The 14670-nt window shown below is 38.3% G+C and overlaps 1 protein-coding gene across 2 annotated transcripts in view; it reads left to right on the top strand.

Annotated features, from left to right (window-relative positions):
• The first annotated feature begins 652 nt into the window (after positions 1–652).
• Positions 653–14670, top strand: part of LOC307151364 (L-fucose kinase-like) — a 48438-nt gene continuing 34420 nt past the window's right edge. Inside the window, exons 1-23 of one of the 2 annotated variants that reach the window (XR_013819871.1) lie at positions 653–783; positions 1695–1846; positions 3109–3159; positions 3229–3351; positions 3486–3558; positions 3769–3866; positions 3954–4034; positions 4547–4666; positions 4739–4910; positions 5415–5521; positions 5606–5707; positions 5907–6080; positions 6245–6318; positions 6666–7024; positions 7099–7315; positions 7611–7777; positions 8598–8825; positions 8974–9117; positions 9863–9982; positions 10109–10296; positions 10395–10494; positions 10562–10785; positions 11017–11291. Coding sequence is in view for 1 of the 2 variants with exons in the window: in XM_079859349.1 (XP_079715475.1) it covers positions 720–783; positions 1695–1846; positions 3109–3159; positions 3229–3351; positions 3486–3558; positions 3769–3866; positions 3954–4034; positions 4547–4666; positions 4739–4910; positions 5415–5521; positions 5606–5707; positions 5907–6080; positions 6245–6318; positions 6666–7024; positions 7099–7315; positions 7611–7777; positions 8598–8825; positions 8974–9117; positions 9863–9982; positions 10109–10296; positions 10395–10494; positions 10562–10785; positions 11017–11118 (3240 nt within the window). In the remaining variant the exon portion in view is untranslated. Of the gene's footprint in view, positions 784–1694; positions 1847–3108; positions 3160–3228; positions 3352–3485; positions 3559–3768; positions 3867–3953; positions 4035–4546; positions 4667–4738; positions 4911–5414; positions 5522–5605; positions 5708–5906; positions 6081–6244; positions 6319–6665; positions 7025–7098; positions 7316–7610; positions 7778–8597; positions 8826–8973; positions 9118–9862; positions 9983–10108; positions 10297–10394; positions 10495–10561; positions 10786–11016; positions 11400–14670 lie in introns of those variants that run through there. The other variant, XM_079859349.1, reaches the window with a different exon arrangement.

The raw sequence follows: 14670 nt of genomic DNA, 5'->3' as shown, positions 1-14670 counted from the left end.
CTATTTTTTTTTTTTATAATTTCTTTTAGTTTTAATAACCAAAAGCCAACTAGCCAATTTATTATTATTATTTCAGTTAGATTTCTTTCAAACTACAGTTTTCAAGAAAAAGATTCAGGTAAGAAATTTAATCTACTCTTTATTGAAGTTCCTGGTTTCAAATTACAAGCTGGGTTTATATAGAAACTGCTAGTTCGCGGTTTCTTCCTAAATAGCTTTATCCAATGAATATGTACTTAAATACTTATTTTATTTAGTTTTAGGTTCCCAGAAAGCATAAAATAACTCATTGTTATACTTTTTTGATCGTTTCAAACTACATTTCCCAGCAAAACCCTGCATGTATTATTTATTATAACTAACGTTATTCAATTTCCTGTTTCCAAGCTAAAATCTTTAATTGTGCAATACAAGATATTTAATCTAGGCCTATAATTATTCATAGATTTTATTCGTTGTGTTACCCCATAATCATCCATATTATTAACCTACCGCTTTAATTTAGTGTAAAACTGCATTTCCCAGCACACCGTGCGTGCGATTAGATTGTAGTCCAGAAGCTGCTTTGTAGTCCGGAAGTGCTGCATTCGTTGTTTTGTTGTGGTAGAACGACTTTTGGCGTTCTAATCCAGTGACACTTGGTGAATGAATCGGACCCGAGCGCGGTTCGCTTCTGGTTTTTGCACGCGCTTGGTTGTTACTCACGTGAGGTCAGGATTATGAAGTGGACAGTTATTGTGCTCACATGTCAACATAAAGACAGTGTTTATGCCTTCCAGAGAGGTAAGTTCACACATCGTATGTCTTTGCATATTTATTTTAAAAAGCCTTAATCTACGTTAAAGTAATCATGTGAAAAAACATGTAGACGATAACAAAAAGTACTATGGGATACTCTGGGTTGTTTTGGGGAACCTCTTCACATTTCCGGGGTTCTCAGAAGGCGGAAGTTGTCATAATTGAGACGACAGCATACAAGTTTTGTATTCCCATATGCTCCAAACGAAAAAAAACAATGGAGTTTCAAAGACTTTCCAAAAAGAGCGAAAAATATTTCGACACGTTATATTACGGCAGTCAGAAGAGAGACTCTTCTGAAATTTGCCAGCACTCACACCCCCTCAGTTTTGTTTCGTTTTTGCTTCAGTTACTCCCAATGTAATAAAACGCAAAAGTATACTGTTATACATACACACACACACACACACACACACACACACACACACACACACACACACACACACACACACATATATATTTATATATATATATATATATATATATATATATATATATATATATATATATATATATGAAAAACCATACTAGATTTGCGATGTTGATAATTGGAAACGCGTCATTAATGTCTGTGAAAAGGACCATGTAATAAATATCTTCAGACATTTGCAATGGCAATATCACTGTATACTCGGAAGTATCGTGGAGTATTATATAAATCTTAAATAAAATTATATTATATAAATATAAAGGGTTCATGAATTTAGGTGCCAAATTATGTACTGTAAGTAATTATGGTATCTAATGCCATCACCGCACCATGTACTTTGTTGTATGTGGGTCTACCACACATTAACAGATCTCCACACCAGGTTCAGGTGGATCTCATGGAGGTGTGTGTGTGTGTGTGTGTGTGTGTGCGTGCGTGTGTGTGTGTGTGTGTGTGTGTGTTTCAGAGCTGGAGGTGCGTCAGAAGCGTGGTGTTCTTCCGGCTGATGCCCTGCTCCTGACGGTTCCTGACCCAAACGCCCGGCTGGGCAGCGGCGGGGCCACACTGAACGCCCTGCTGGTGGCTGCAGAACACCTGAGCGCTAGAGCTGGATACAGCGTGAGCTTCACTTATGGATTCTCTCTCTCTTTCTGTGTGTGTGTGCAGATGGCTGGAGGTTTGGGGAGAAATCCTGCAGGATTGCCAAAGGAATTTCTAGATCCTAAAGGATACAAGTGGGATAAAATAGATCCTTAAAGATTTAAATATGACCCTTTTAGATCGTATGAGATAGATTTATCATTATTAGTTTGTTTGATTTTGAAAGCAAGATCCTCAAAAAAATGTATTAGCAATACTGTAGACACCACTGGCCACAAGTTTGGAGATTTTTTTATAATGCTTTTGAAAGAAGTCTCTTCTGCTCGCCAAGACTGCATTTTATGAAATATTATTACAATTCAAAATAACATTTCTAATTTAATATATTGTAAAATGTAAATAATTCCTGATACAAAGCTGAATTTTCAGCATCATTACTCCAGTCTTCAGTGTCACATGATCCTTCAGAAGTCATTCTAATCTGATTTTGTGCTCGATTATTATTGGTTCTCATTTGTTAGTGAGTATTATTATTATTACGTTTTTTCTGCTTAACAATTTTGTGGAAACCATGATAATTTTTTTTACAGGATTCTTTGATAAATAGAAAGTTCAATGAACTGCATTTATTTTGAAATATAAATCTATTTTTCAACATTATTAATGTTTTTACTGTCACTTTTGATCAATTTAAAGCTTCCTTACTGAATAAAAAATAAATTTCTTTATTGTTTTATTATGATTATTGTCACATAATATATATGTAGTTACCCCACATTTTTGATGGGAGTGTCTCATTGTCTTCACAAAAATATGAAGCAGCACAACTGTTTTCAACATTGATATTAATAAGACATGTTTCTTGAGCAGCAAATCAACATATTAGAATGATTTCTGAAGGATGTGATGTGACCCTGAAGACCAGAGTAATGATGCTGAAAATTCATCTTTGATCACAGGAATAAATTACATTCTAAAATATATTAAAATGTAAACACATTGTTATTTTAAATTGTACTAACATTTCACAATATTACTTTTTTTTTTACTGTATTTCTGATCAAATAAATGCAGCCTCGGTGAGCATAATATTCTTTTTTTCAATAGCATTAAAACATTTTTTATTATTGGTAGTGTACATTCTTTAGTATTTTAGATTAGTGAATGAATTGTGAATTTCTTTTGTTTATTCAGCACTATAATATCTCAATGTTCTGATAAATGACCAGAATACAGTTTTAAACATACTTCAACACCCTTAAATGTGTGTTTGTGTTTAGGTGGTGAACGCAGATGTTCTGGATGAAGCTCATATTCTCATCCTTCACACGGTCTGTAATATAAAAGCATTTTAGATGAAGATGATTCTCAGACGTGTGCTAATAGGTGTGTGTTTTTAGGGCAGGGATTTCCCGTGGGACGGCTGTAGCAGGGCTTTCTGCTGGATGCCCGTACAGAGATCAGATGCCGTCGAAGGAGCCGTTTGCTGCTTAGATCTGCTGCTGGATTGTCTGTCCACAAAGGTGAGCGTAAAAACACACAGTTATGCACAGTCAGATGTACATGAATGCATACACCACTCTCTCTATACGTAATGGTATGAGGTGAGTGCATTATGATGCAAATGCACATTTAGTGAAACATCCTGTTGTTCCAGATTTGCGCTGGATCTCCGCCAGGCGTTTGGGTGTGCGGCACTGACATGATCCTGAATATTCCTACACGAAAGCGTGAGCTAACATTTATACTATCACACATCTAATGCACAAACAAAATGTCTCAAAAAGCATTTGATTTTTTCTGATTGTGATATATAAAGTCACAATTAGCTTTTTTATTTTTTACACACAGACAAATCAACAGTGTACAGCTTCAAAAACACTTCACAAGGAGTTTTTACTGTTGAATTTGATCAATATCTTCACCCCTTTTCTTTACAGTGTTTTCATGGGACGGGTTCTCTGGGGTTCAGGTTGTGGCGTTGCCAGGTGACGCTGGTTTTGCTCTTAATCATGGCGTATATCTCACAGATGCAGAGGTGAGTTATTAAAAATCAGGGTTCATTTATTTTTTAATTGTGCATTTGTTTCATTTTCTGAGAAATTTTTAATTATTGCTTTTACAGAACAGAGTATGTAACATCATCTATAAGGGCTCAAAGGAGAAGATCAGCCTTGCCGCACTCCCTGATGGGAAAGTACCCCTGGTATGAATTTGATGGTGCCTATATTTGTCAATTAAAACATGATTTTGACTCACAGCTCATAGTCATTCTTTTGTTTTACATGACTGTTTTCCAGCCTTTCTTTTATCATGAGAATTAAACAGGCTAGTTTTGGTACTGTACCTTTAAGACTTAATATAAAAATGAATTTGGTTATGATCGGCTAACTGGTAAAAATAGTTTTATATTTATTAAAAGAAGTCTCTTATGCTTACCAAGGCTGCATTTATTTGTAATCTGTAATTTTTTTTTTACTGTTTTCTATTTGAATATGTTTTAAAATGTAATTTATTCCTTTGCAACATTATAAATGTCTTCACTGTTACTTTTGGTCAATTTGATCTGTCCTTGCTGAATAAAAAAATATGTATGCCCTTTAAATGCACATAGTTGTCTATAATATATTTGTCTACTATTTGTCACTGTCTAAATTAAAAACAAATTCTACAAATACTTCTAAAAAGTCTTCCTAAAAGTATCCGTATGGTGTTCAGGTGTCTGGGCCGGTGTTTTTCTCGAGGGCTGTTGCAGAGAAACTCCTGCAGACTCATGTTACGTCACCGCTGGACGGCTGTACGTATCTTGGCATGGATTCAGGAGCTCCACCGCTTGAGGTAATCGCACACAACATGGTTTTCTTTCTCAGATTCCTAGATCCCACTCTCACTTTTCTTGCTCTCTTGCAGATATCTCTCTTTCTGGATATTCTGGTGTGCCTTTGCTCTGACCTGACAGAGCACGAGTTCATCAATGGAGAGAGAGCAGGCTGCAGCTCGTCCTCCGGGCCTCAGGGGGCAGCAGTGAGGAGTGGCCGCGCTGTGCTGTGGAGGACGCTTAGAGGAGCCAACATCTCTATGTGTACTGGCGCTCTTTTCTGCTCTAATGTCACTAAATTAGAATTTAACATCAGAGTGTGTTTGCATGGATGTGTTTAGAATGGAATACTTGCATATTGCATAGAGTGTATACTGTGCATAGTGCGTATGCTTTATGTAATGACAAATGTTTCAAACATGTTTTTATACATTCAAGTGACCTCCTTACATAAATTCAACTCACCATGCACCTTCATTATGCCTTTGTCTCAAATGTAAATATGGTTCGCATTTAGATAAAAATTGTATTTTGCATTTTAATCCAATTTTCTAAAATGTGTTCGAAATAAAGTCAAATAAGTCAAGAAGATATGTTTAAAGTCACTGCTATTACTTCCAGTGGATTAATCACACAGGAAATAAAAGGTTAGGTGCAGTGCATTGTGGGATTCAGTTCTCAGTGAGGCGTACTCTGAATACTTAACATTTTGGCCTTGCATACTGAAAATTCACATGCTGTTCTGATGTATCATTTGTTCATTGCCAGTGTATATTCCAGAGGGCCGTTATGATTATTTGACTCAGTCGGGCCGAGAACATGTCGTCCGTCTGACAGAATCTGGATCAGAGACGATGATTCTGTCTCATATTCAGGTGAGAAATGTTGTGAACGTAATCTCTGAGATATTTATTAATAAAGTCAGTTATCATAAATGCTTTGCTCTTTCTGTTTTAAAGGAAGTGAAGTCTGTGTCAGAAGGCAGCAGGGTGATTAATAGCGTGTTGGAAGGAGATGTTCGTGTGTCAGCAGGAGCTGTAGTGCAGCACTGCCACCTACAGGTCTGGAGGATTTGTCAAAGATTTAAAGGAAAGGAAATGAAAACCAACTTGACCCTTCTGTTTTTCTCACAGATTATCCTATTTCACTTTGAAATATGCCACATTATGGAAGTAAAACTGCTTATGAATGTTTCATTTTGAATAAGTAAATCTTGCGAGTAATAATACAATTATCAAAATGTGTCAATATCAATTAAAGGGTCCAGTCCAGGTGCATTCTGGGTGCCTGCTGTCAGGGCTTGATTTGACCTCATCATCCTGCATCCAACGTCTACCTCTATCCAGTGACATCATCGTTCAGGGTCATCGAGTGATGCTGGGAGAGTTAAAGTTAACTGTGTACACAGCTTTTGGAGCTCATGATCATTTAGAGGTGAGTTTAGAGTTTAGAGCCTGTTTTTACCCGTTCATTTAACAGATGCTTTTATCCAAAGCCACTTACAAATGAGTGAGTTCTGTATATTTGTTCTGAAGAACAAAATAAAATAATTTATGCTAGTTTTGTGCTTTATTATATGGTATTATAATTACACACAGGCTCATGCTGATGATGTTACGGCTTCATTCCTTAATCAAAAATGGAGTGAGTTTTACAGTCGGACTGGAATACAGTAAGAAACTTTTACATTCATACCTCACTCAGACTTTAGACTAATGGTTTGGTCTATCTTTCTATTTGTTTTGCTTCGACTGAGACTGTCTTAGCCAGGGCCTGTGAAATGATGTGTGGAGAAAATTCTATCAGAATAATTAAACTAAAATTGTTTCCCCCTAATCTGTAATGCACAGTTTTATGGCTAATAACAAAAAAAATCTGGTTCATAAATGTTTTCGTCACCTGCCATTGGCAGTTTTGGCAAAAAGTTTTAGGCCCTGGTCACAGCATCATATAGTGTGTCTAAAATATGTGTGTGTGTGTGTGTGTGTGTGTGTGTGTGTGTGTGTGTGTGTGTTAAAGGCCTCTGGACCTTTGGGGACCTGAGAGGACCGAGTCATGCTGTCTGCTGGACGCCCGATTGTTCCCAGTGTTCATGCCCCGTTCAGGACCTGTTGGACTGGAGGGTGTTTGTTGGCTTCTGGGCGGCGCTGGTGTGCGGGACAGCTGGAAGGAAGCCTGGAGACTCTCGCTCAGGGATATTGTGATCCTGACGGACCAGCAGACGGAGCTGCGCTGGAGAGAGAAGCTGTTCTTCAGCGTGGGTCGACGAAGAGCCGTTGACGCTCTGCAAGGCCACACGGATCTCAATCTACTGCCGTTCTTCAGAGCAGCAGCGCTGGCCGGCCAGCAGGAGGCGCTACTACAGGCGCTAGATTCGGGTGAGGAGAAAAAGATGAGACATGGTTCACATTGTTGACTTCTGAGGGAACTAATATTGAGTCTCTTTGCTCAGTGGCTGCAAACAGCAGTGGTGATCTGGGAGTCGCGGCTCGTTGTCTGGCCTGTATCGCAGACGTTCTTGGCTGTCTGGCGGGCGAGGGTAAAGGCGGTTTACGCAGCGGACCAGCGGCCAATCCATCATGGGCTCCTGCTTTTAAACTCCTAGAGGACGGAAACTTACCCGCTGGTGTCCAAGAACTGGCTAATCAAAGAAAGCACTGGCTCAGCAGGTCAGAACTAATAGATTTTTTTTTTTAAGTGTAAAAATTTGACAAACATTTGATTAAATGTAAGGCCCTGATGTGCTTAAAGCAAAATCGAAGTGTATTTTTTATTGAATGGAAAGCGCACAGCACATATTTACATATTCATCTGAACGCCGCTCTCAGTTTACTAACATTATATCGCTGGTCCCTTGTTTCAGACTTCTTTTTACTGCTAAACAAAGAACGAATAGAACTTTGCCATGAGTAGATCAGGGCCTTTAAAGTGAGATGCTTTCAGATTTGTCATTGCTCTCTAAAGGCCAGATTTGTTGGTGCGAGCCGCCAGGCATTATGAGGGGGCGGGACAGATACTGCTGCGGAAGGCAGTGATGTCAGCGCGCCAGTTTGTGTTCATTGGTCGAGGAGAGATGCCGCCGATGGGTGAGTGGCAGGAAGTGGAGTGTCCCGCTCGACTGGATCTGTCAGGTGAGAACAGCATTCTTCAGTTCAACTGTACAGCAGGAAATCTGATCAGAGTTTATGTTTGACGCTGCTGTGTGACGGGAAGTTTTGAAAAATAACTTTGAATTTTGAACTATACATAGAACTATTGATAGATACACTAATGTTTGAAAGTTTGGGGCAGTACAGTTTATTTAAAAAAATTATACTTTTTTATGTCAAATAAATGCTGTTGTTTTGAACTTTCTATTCAGAATCCTTAAAAAATACATCATGGTTTCCACAAAAATATTAAGCAGCTCAACTACTTTTCAACTGATAATAATAAGAAATGTTTTTTGAGAAGAAAATCAGCATATTACAATGATTTCTGAAGGATCATGTGACACTGAAGACTGGAGTAATGATGCTGAAAATACAGCTTTGATCACAGGAATACAATTTTAAAAGGCGTTAAAATAGAAAACTTTTTTTCATATATGTAAATATGATTTTCATCATATTTTATAGTATTACTTTTTTACTGTAGTTTTAATCAAATAAATGCAGCCTTGGTGAGCAAAAGAGACTTTTTTTTCAAAAACATAAAAAAAAATCTTACCAACCCCAAACTTTTGAAAAGTAGTGTAGATGTATTTAGTTTATATATTTCATTGTATTTAATAATTTAACTTTGTGTGCTAGAATACTTAATTTTCCAGAATGCTTTACCTTTGTTAAATTTCTTTGAAATGCAATTCAGTAAATTCTTCCTGTCATAAGCGTATCAAAACAAAGCTTTAACTCAAAACAATTCAGATTTCATAGTGTCTTTCACACTGCTGAAAGTGTGTGTTCGTCACAGGCGGCTGGAGTGACACTCCTCCTATTGCGTTTGAACACGGTGGACTGGTGGTCAATGTGGCCGTCAAGGTGGATGGAAAACGTCCGATTGGAGCTCGAGTTCGACGCGTTCCAGAGCCTCATCTGCTGTTGGTCAGCGCCAGCGGTGAACCGTCCTGCAGCTTCTCCACAGAAACACTCTGTGAGGATCTCACTGACCTGGAGGACTATTGCCAACCTCACGCTCCAGGTCAGAGGACATTCTTGTGTCGTCATATACTGTGAGGTGTACACAACTGATAGACAATATAACACATTTCTGTTCTTGAGAATGTTTTTATGTAAAATATAAATGCAGAAATACCTGTAAATGTTCTCTAAAGTTGTTTGTATTTTAGGTGCCCTGCTGAAAGCCGTGTGTGTGTGCAGTGAGCTGGTGTGTGTATCGTCTCCTGTCTCTCTGAAAGAGCAGTTGTTGCAGCGCTGGGGAGGCGGACTGGAGATCCACAGCTGGTCTTCACTGCCACATGGTTCTGGTCTCGGTGAGTGGGAGTTACTTTTGACTGAATTTTGATTGACACTTTTTAAATGTGCAATGTTTTTTGGAATAAACACATAAAATATATTTTGTACAAATGGGAAAAATGTGCATAGGAAAGATCAGAAGCAATAACAGTAATATGTAATGGAATATAGATAAATTATTAATAATTATATATATTTACATAGTATCAAAAAATAATATTAATATAAAATAAAAAACTATTAATATATCAAATAAAATTGATGATTATACATGCTAATACAAATAATAATAATTTATATATTATTTTATATTTTATAATATTTACGTAAATATATAAATGATTTGTATAACAAATGTATAATCATCGATTTGTTTTATTTGATAATAATAATAAGATGAATAATAATAATTTTTATTATGTGAATTATTTTATTATAAATGTATAATCTTCCACTTTATTATATATATATATATATTAATATTTATTCAATTTTATTATTACTTTGTAAATATATTACTTTGTATAGCAAATGAATATCATCAATTTCACTTATAATTGTATTTTATCACTTTAAAAAAAAAAAAAAAAAAAATTTGAAATATTTATTTGTATACCAATTTGTATATCCATTTTACTTTATTATGTATTCATATTTTTTGTTTTAATAGATGTTGTATGTTGGATCACACAAAATTGAAATCAATTAATTCATTTTAAATTAAATTAAAGTGTATATGTGTGTGTGTGTGTGTGTTTGTAGGCACCAGCAGTATTCTGGCAGGTGCAGCTCTTGCAGCAGTTTACAGATGTACGGGACGAAGCTTCGACACAAACTCTCTCATTCATGATGTTCTTTACCTGGAGCAGATCCTCACCACCGGTACGAGAGACGCTTTCATTCTTTTATTATAACGGGATGCATCACTTCCTTTCTAGAGTAATATAGTGTTTCACTGAGCTGTGAAGCTCGATCAGGCAGATGCTGTTATATTTGCTGGTGTTTTAGGTGGTGGATGGCAGGATCAGGTTGGCGGGCTGTTTGGAGGAGTGAAGCTGGCTCGATCTGCAGCTCAGTTACCGCTGAGAGTGGAAGTAGAACAGCTCTCTCTTCCTCAACACTTCCAGTCTGTCCTGCAGCAGCATCTTCTTCTGGTTTACACTGGAAAGACGCGTTTAGCACGGAACCTGCTGCAGGTACGAGCGGCAGATGGTGACGGTCAGACTTCATGAACGCTGTGTTGTGTCACTGGATCACTGTGTGTGTGTGTGTCACTGGATCACTGTGTGTGCAGGACGTGGTCCGGAGCTGGTATGCGCGTTTACCCTCCATCGTACAGAACGCAGATCAGCTGGTGACCAATGCAGAGGAGTGTGCTGAAGCCTGCAGAGAGGGTGAGTGACACACACACACGCACACACACACCAGATTCAGATGGACTCTCTGATCTCTTTCTCTCAGGATCTCTCCTCAGGTTGGGGGAGTGTATGGACACATACTGGCAGCAGAAGAAGCTGATGGCTCCAGGCTGTGAGCCGGCGGCGGTGAGATCCATGATGAACGCTCTTCAGCCGCTGAGTTTAGGACAGAGTCTGGCAGGAGCAGGAGGAGGAGGATTCCTGTTCTTACTCACCCGTGAACCTCAGCAGAAGAAACCAGTGACAGAGATTCTCTCAAACATACAGGTGAGAGTCAGAGAAACTGGTTGTTTTAACCCTTTCTAAACTGATAAATGTAGAAGCACTTCTTTCAGAATGATTCAATATACTGTATAGAAGGAACATACTGTATATGTAATTTAAACTGGTTGCTGAAAGACCTGTGTGTTTTAGTGTCCTAGTAAAAACTGAAAAACATAAATGGTGAAAGTAAAATGTCTTTTATAAATAGTGTTGGTCCTGCTGTTGTTTTGACAGGGCATTGGTTCCTTCAGTGTTCACTCAGTGGAGCTGGATATGGACGGGATCTCAGTCATTCAGAAGAGCTCTGAACATCCTGAACAACAGCAGACGACTTAAATCTGACTGCCTTATAAAACTGATATTATTTCTGTAAATATAACATTTATAAACATGTGTTTCATATAGATTCCCTCCATATTTTAATATTTGTTAATCCTGATGATAAATGAAAGGATTTTTTTTAAATATGGAATGTATCAAAAACATTTGAACTAATAAATTACATTTAGGCTTATTTTCTTTATTAAATGTAAAATAAAATGTTATAATGCCATGTTCATGCTTGCATCTTTTACTTTTTTTTGATTGTACTTTATATCTAAAGTAACCTACTCACAATGGCATTATATAGATCAGTGGACGCGACAGATCCCTAGCGGCAGGTGAACCGTCTCTCTGAAAGAGCAGTTGTTGCAGCGCTGGGGAGGCGGACTGGCGATCCACAGCTGGTCTTCACTGCCACATGGTTCTGGGCTGCGTTTCCCAAAAGCATCGTAAGCCTAAGTTGATCGTAAAAACGATCGTACGACTGATCTTAATATTACGGTCTGTTTCCCAAAAGCATCGTAGCTTAAGTAGCACTTGAAAATCTTCGTAGATCTACGAGTGCTCTGGAGTAATCGTACATCCCCAAGTGCATCGTAAGAAGACAGATATTCATATTGGATGTGCATTTTGGACCTGCTGTGTGCGGACAGATCGTACATTCTGGCAATGTCATAGGCTACGTCATTAACGTGATAGGCCGTTTCTTTAAGCTTTTTCCTTCTCCATATCTTCCCAAGAAACTGTGGCATATCGCTAAAATGCAAACGCATATCAAGCTGATCTTTTCTCTCTCTTTTGCTATTTATCTTGGCCTCACTGTAGAAGTAACCATGGCAACTGATAGAGTTACCACCTAAAATGGCGGCGCCTTCCCGGAATGCAACGCTGCGGGAAAAAATCGTGACGTAACTCTTTGATACATACAACCGGCGTAGCGTCATAGAACGTCTCTGAAAAGGTTCACGCCCACTTTTAGGGGAAAACAATCCGGCGAGCGCCATACATACAACCGGCGTAGCGTCATAGAACGTCTCTGAAAAGGTTCACGCCCACTTTTAGGGGAAAACAATCCGGCGAGCTCCATACACAGTATCGGATTGAGGACGTGTACTAACCCTTACAAACATGTAATTTGTATTTAAACATTTTTTTTCACACAGTAGGCTACCCCTATTATGTATTTGTATTTAATCAAATTTTTCCACACAGTATTTTGTATTTTTATTTTATTTTAAATACATTTCCATGTATTTATGCCCATCTCTGCCTGCCATCATCATCAATATCTTGCTGTTATGGAAATATCATGAATTACGGATGATGCTATCAAAAGCTAAATCAGGCTAGTTGTATAGCTGGACAGAAAAGTGCACTCAGTAGCTACTCTAAATATAAAGACATAATAGTATACATTTAAAGATGTTTACTTCTTAAAACCGTAGTAAAATCATTCACTGGCTACCTGGTGACTCGATGAGGTACGAGTAAATGTCCAGGTAAGACACTTCTGGCCAATGGGTGGGGTTGTTAGACCAATTTGACGCTGGTAGAATGAAAGGGACATGTTTTTAAGTTGCCCAAATTAAGTTTATAAATGTATCGTTCACGCTCTATGGAAAGCAGTGTGGACATATAATTACTCGACATATTTCATCTAAGTGATTTCTGAAGTTACACACGTCTGCCGGCTGTGTACGGACGTTGTTTTGTGCCGCTATTTTGTATTGAAGTCTATGGGAAGTCTGGCTTGTTTTCCCCTAAAAAGGGGCGGTTACGAAATTGACAGTGAAGTTCCCGGATGTGCCGGTTGTATGTATACACAGTATCGGATTGAGGACGTGTACTAACCCTTACAAACATGTAATTTGTATTTAAACATTTTTTTTCACACAGTAGGCTACCCCTATTATGTATTTGTATTTAATTAAAATTTTCCACACAGTATTTTGTTTTTTTTATTTTATTTTAAATACATTTCCATGTATTTATGCCCATCTCTGCCTGCCATCATCATCAATATCTTGCTGTTATGGAAATATCATGAATTACGGATGATGCTATCGAAAGCTAAATCAGGCTAGTTGTATGGCTGGACAGAAAAGTGCACTCAGTAGCTACTCTAAATATAAAGACACAATATTATACATTTAAAGATGTTTACTTCTTTAAACCGTAGTAAAATCATTCACTGGCTACCTGGTGACTCGATGAGGTACGAGTAAATGTCCAGGTAAGACAAGCTTCTGGCCAATGGGTGGGGTTGTTAGACCAATTTGACGCTGGTAGAATGAAAGGGACATGTTTTTAAGTTGCCCAAATTAAGTTTATAAATGTATCGTTCACGCTCTATGGAAGGCAGGGTGGACATATAATTACTCGACATATTTCATCTAAGTGATTTCGGAAGTTATACACGTCTGCCGGCTGTGTACGGACGTTGTTTTGTGCCGCTATTTTGTATTGAAGTCTATGGGAAGTCTGGCTTGTTTTCCCCTAAAAAGGGGCGGTTACGAAATTGACAGTGAAGTTCCCGGATGTGCCGGTTGTATGTATAGCGAGAAAGTTAACCTGCGCATGCGCGGCCCCTCCCACTAAATCCAGCGAGGGGAGGAGCTGGAGCTCCAGCGAGGGGAGGAGCTGGAGCTCTAGCTCCTCCCATTTGGCTCTGCATCGAGTACCACTTGAAATTAGTACCTACTGTTTTTTGACAAACAGGTCGTATGGTAATTTAATTGCCGTCTGAATCCATAGAGACAGGGACGCAACTACCCAGTGTCAGAGGGGTATGCAGCAACAATTTTGGCAATCATCAATCTGGTGCACTTTGAGAGTTAAAAATTGAAAGCTCCAACCCATATTCAGTGTGCAAATTAAACAAAGAAAAATTCAAACCTCTTTTAGTTACAGTGTCAGTCTACATTACACTACTACATAATAATAGTTATAATATTAATCCCATCCCATGATAGTAATAGCCATATATTGTAAAACAAATGCACTGAAAAATAAAGGAAACTTCCATAATTAATTTTGTACTAATTTCTATACTTTAAAAAAATTCTATACTATAAAAGAACCAATGGGCCGCTGATCTAAGTGTTTCATGGGGTGTCAAAAAAAAAAAAAACTATAACGCTGACTTTTTTTAACCAATGCATTACACCGGCAGGCACTAACCCATGCGCCGCCAATTAAGCAAAACAAAACGAATGGGCCGCCGATGTACGAGTTTTATGGGCCGTTAAGACAAAAAAAAAAAAAAAAAAAAAGTATGAGATGTATCGGCCCAAAAAGCACGTCGGCCCACCGGGAATCTCCCGGTAGTCCCGAACTCCCGATGGCCAGTAGCCTACATGCCTGGACGTCACACTTTAAATCCTACCTGTTGCCTTTCACCATCCAGTTATTTACAGTAGCTGCTGTCGCATCAATTGACATGCCATCTCCTTTTCCCTCTTTCTTTTTCTATTTTTAGTCCCGACAGCACTGTGTTGCAAAATGGTAAATACATGTGGCAAAAGTTAACGCAACTACAACACCGCTGTCATCGTTTACACACAA

Source organism: Squalius cephalus (genome assembly GCF_949319135.1).
Source record: "Squalius cephalus genome assembly, chromosome: 23".
Taxonomy (NCBI): domain Eukaryota; kingdom Metazoa; phylum Chordata; class Actinopteri; order Cypriniformes; family Leuciscidae; genus Squalius; species Squalius cephalus.
The sequence above is the reverse complement of the archived record's forward strand: the minus strand, read 5'-3'. Positions and strand labels throughout refer to the sequence as shown.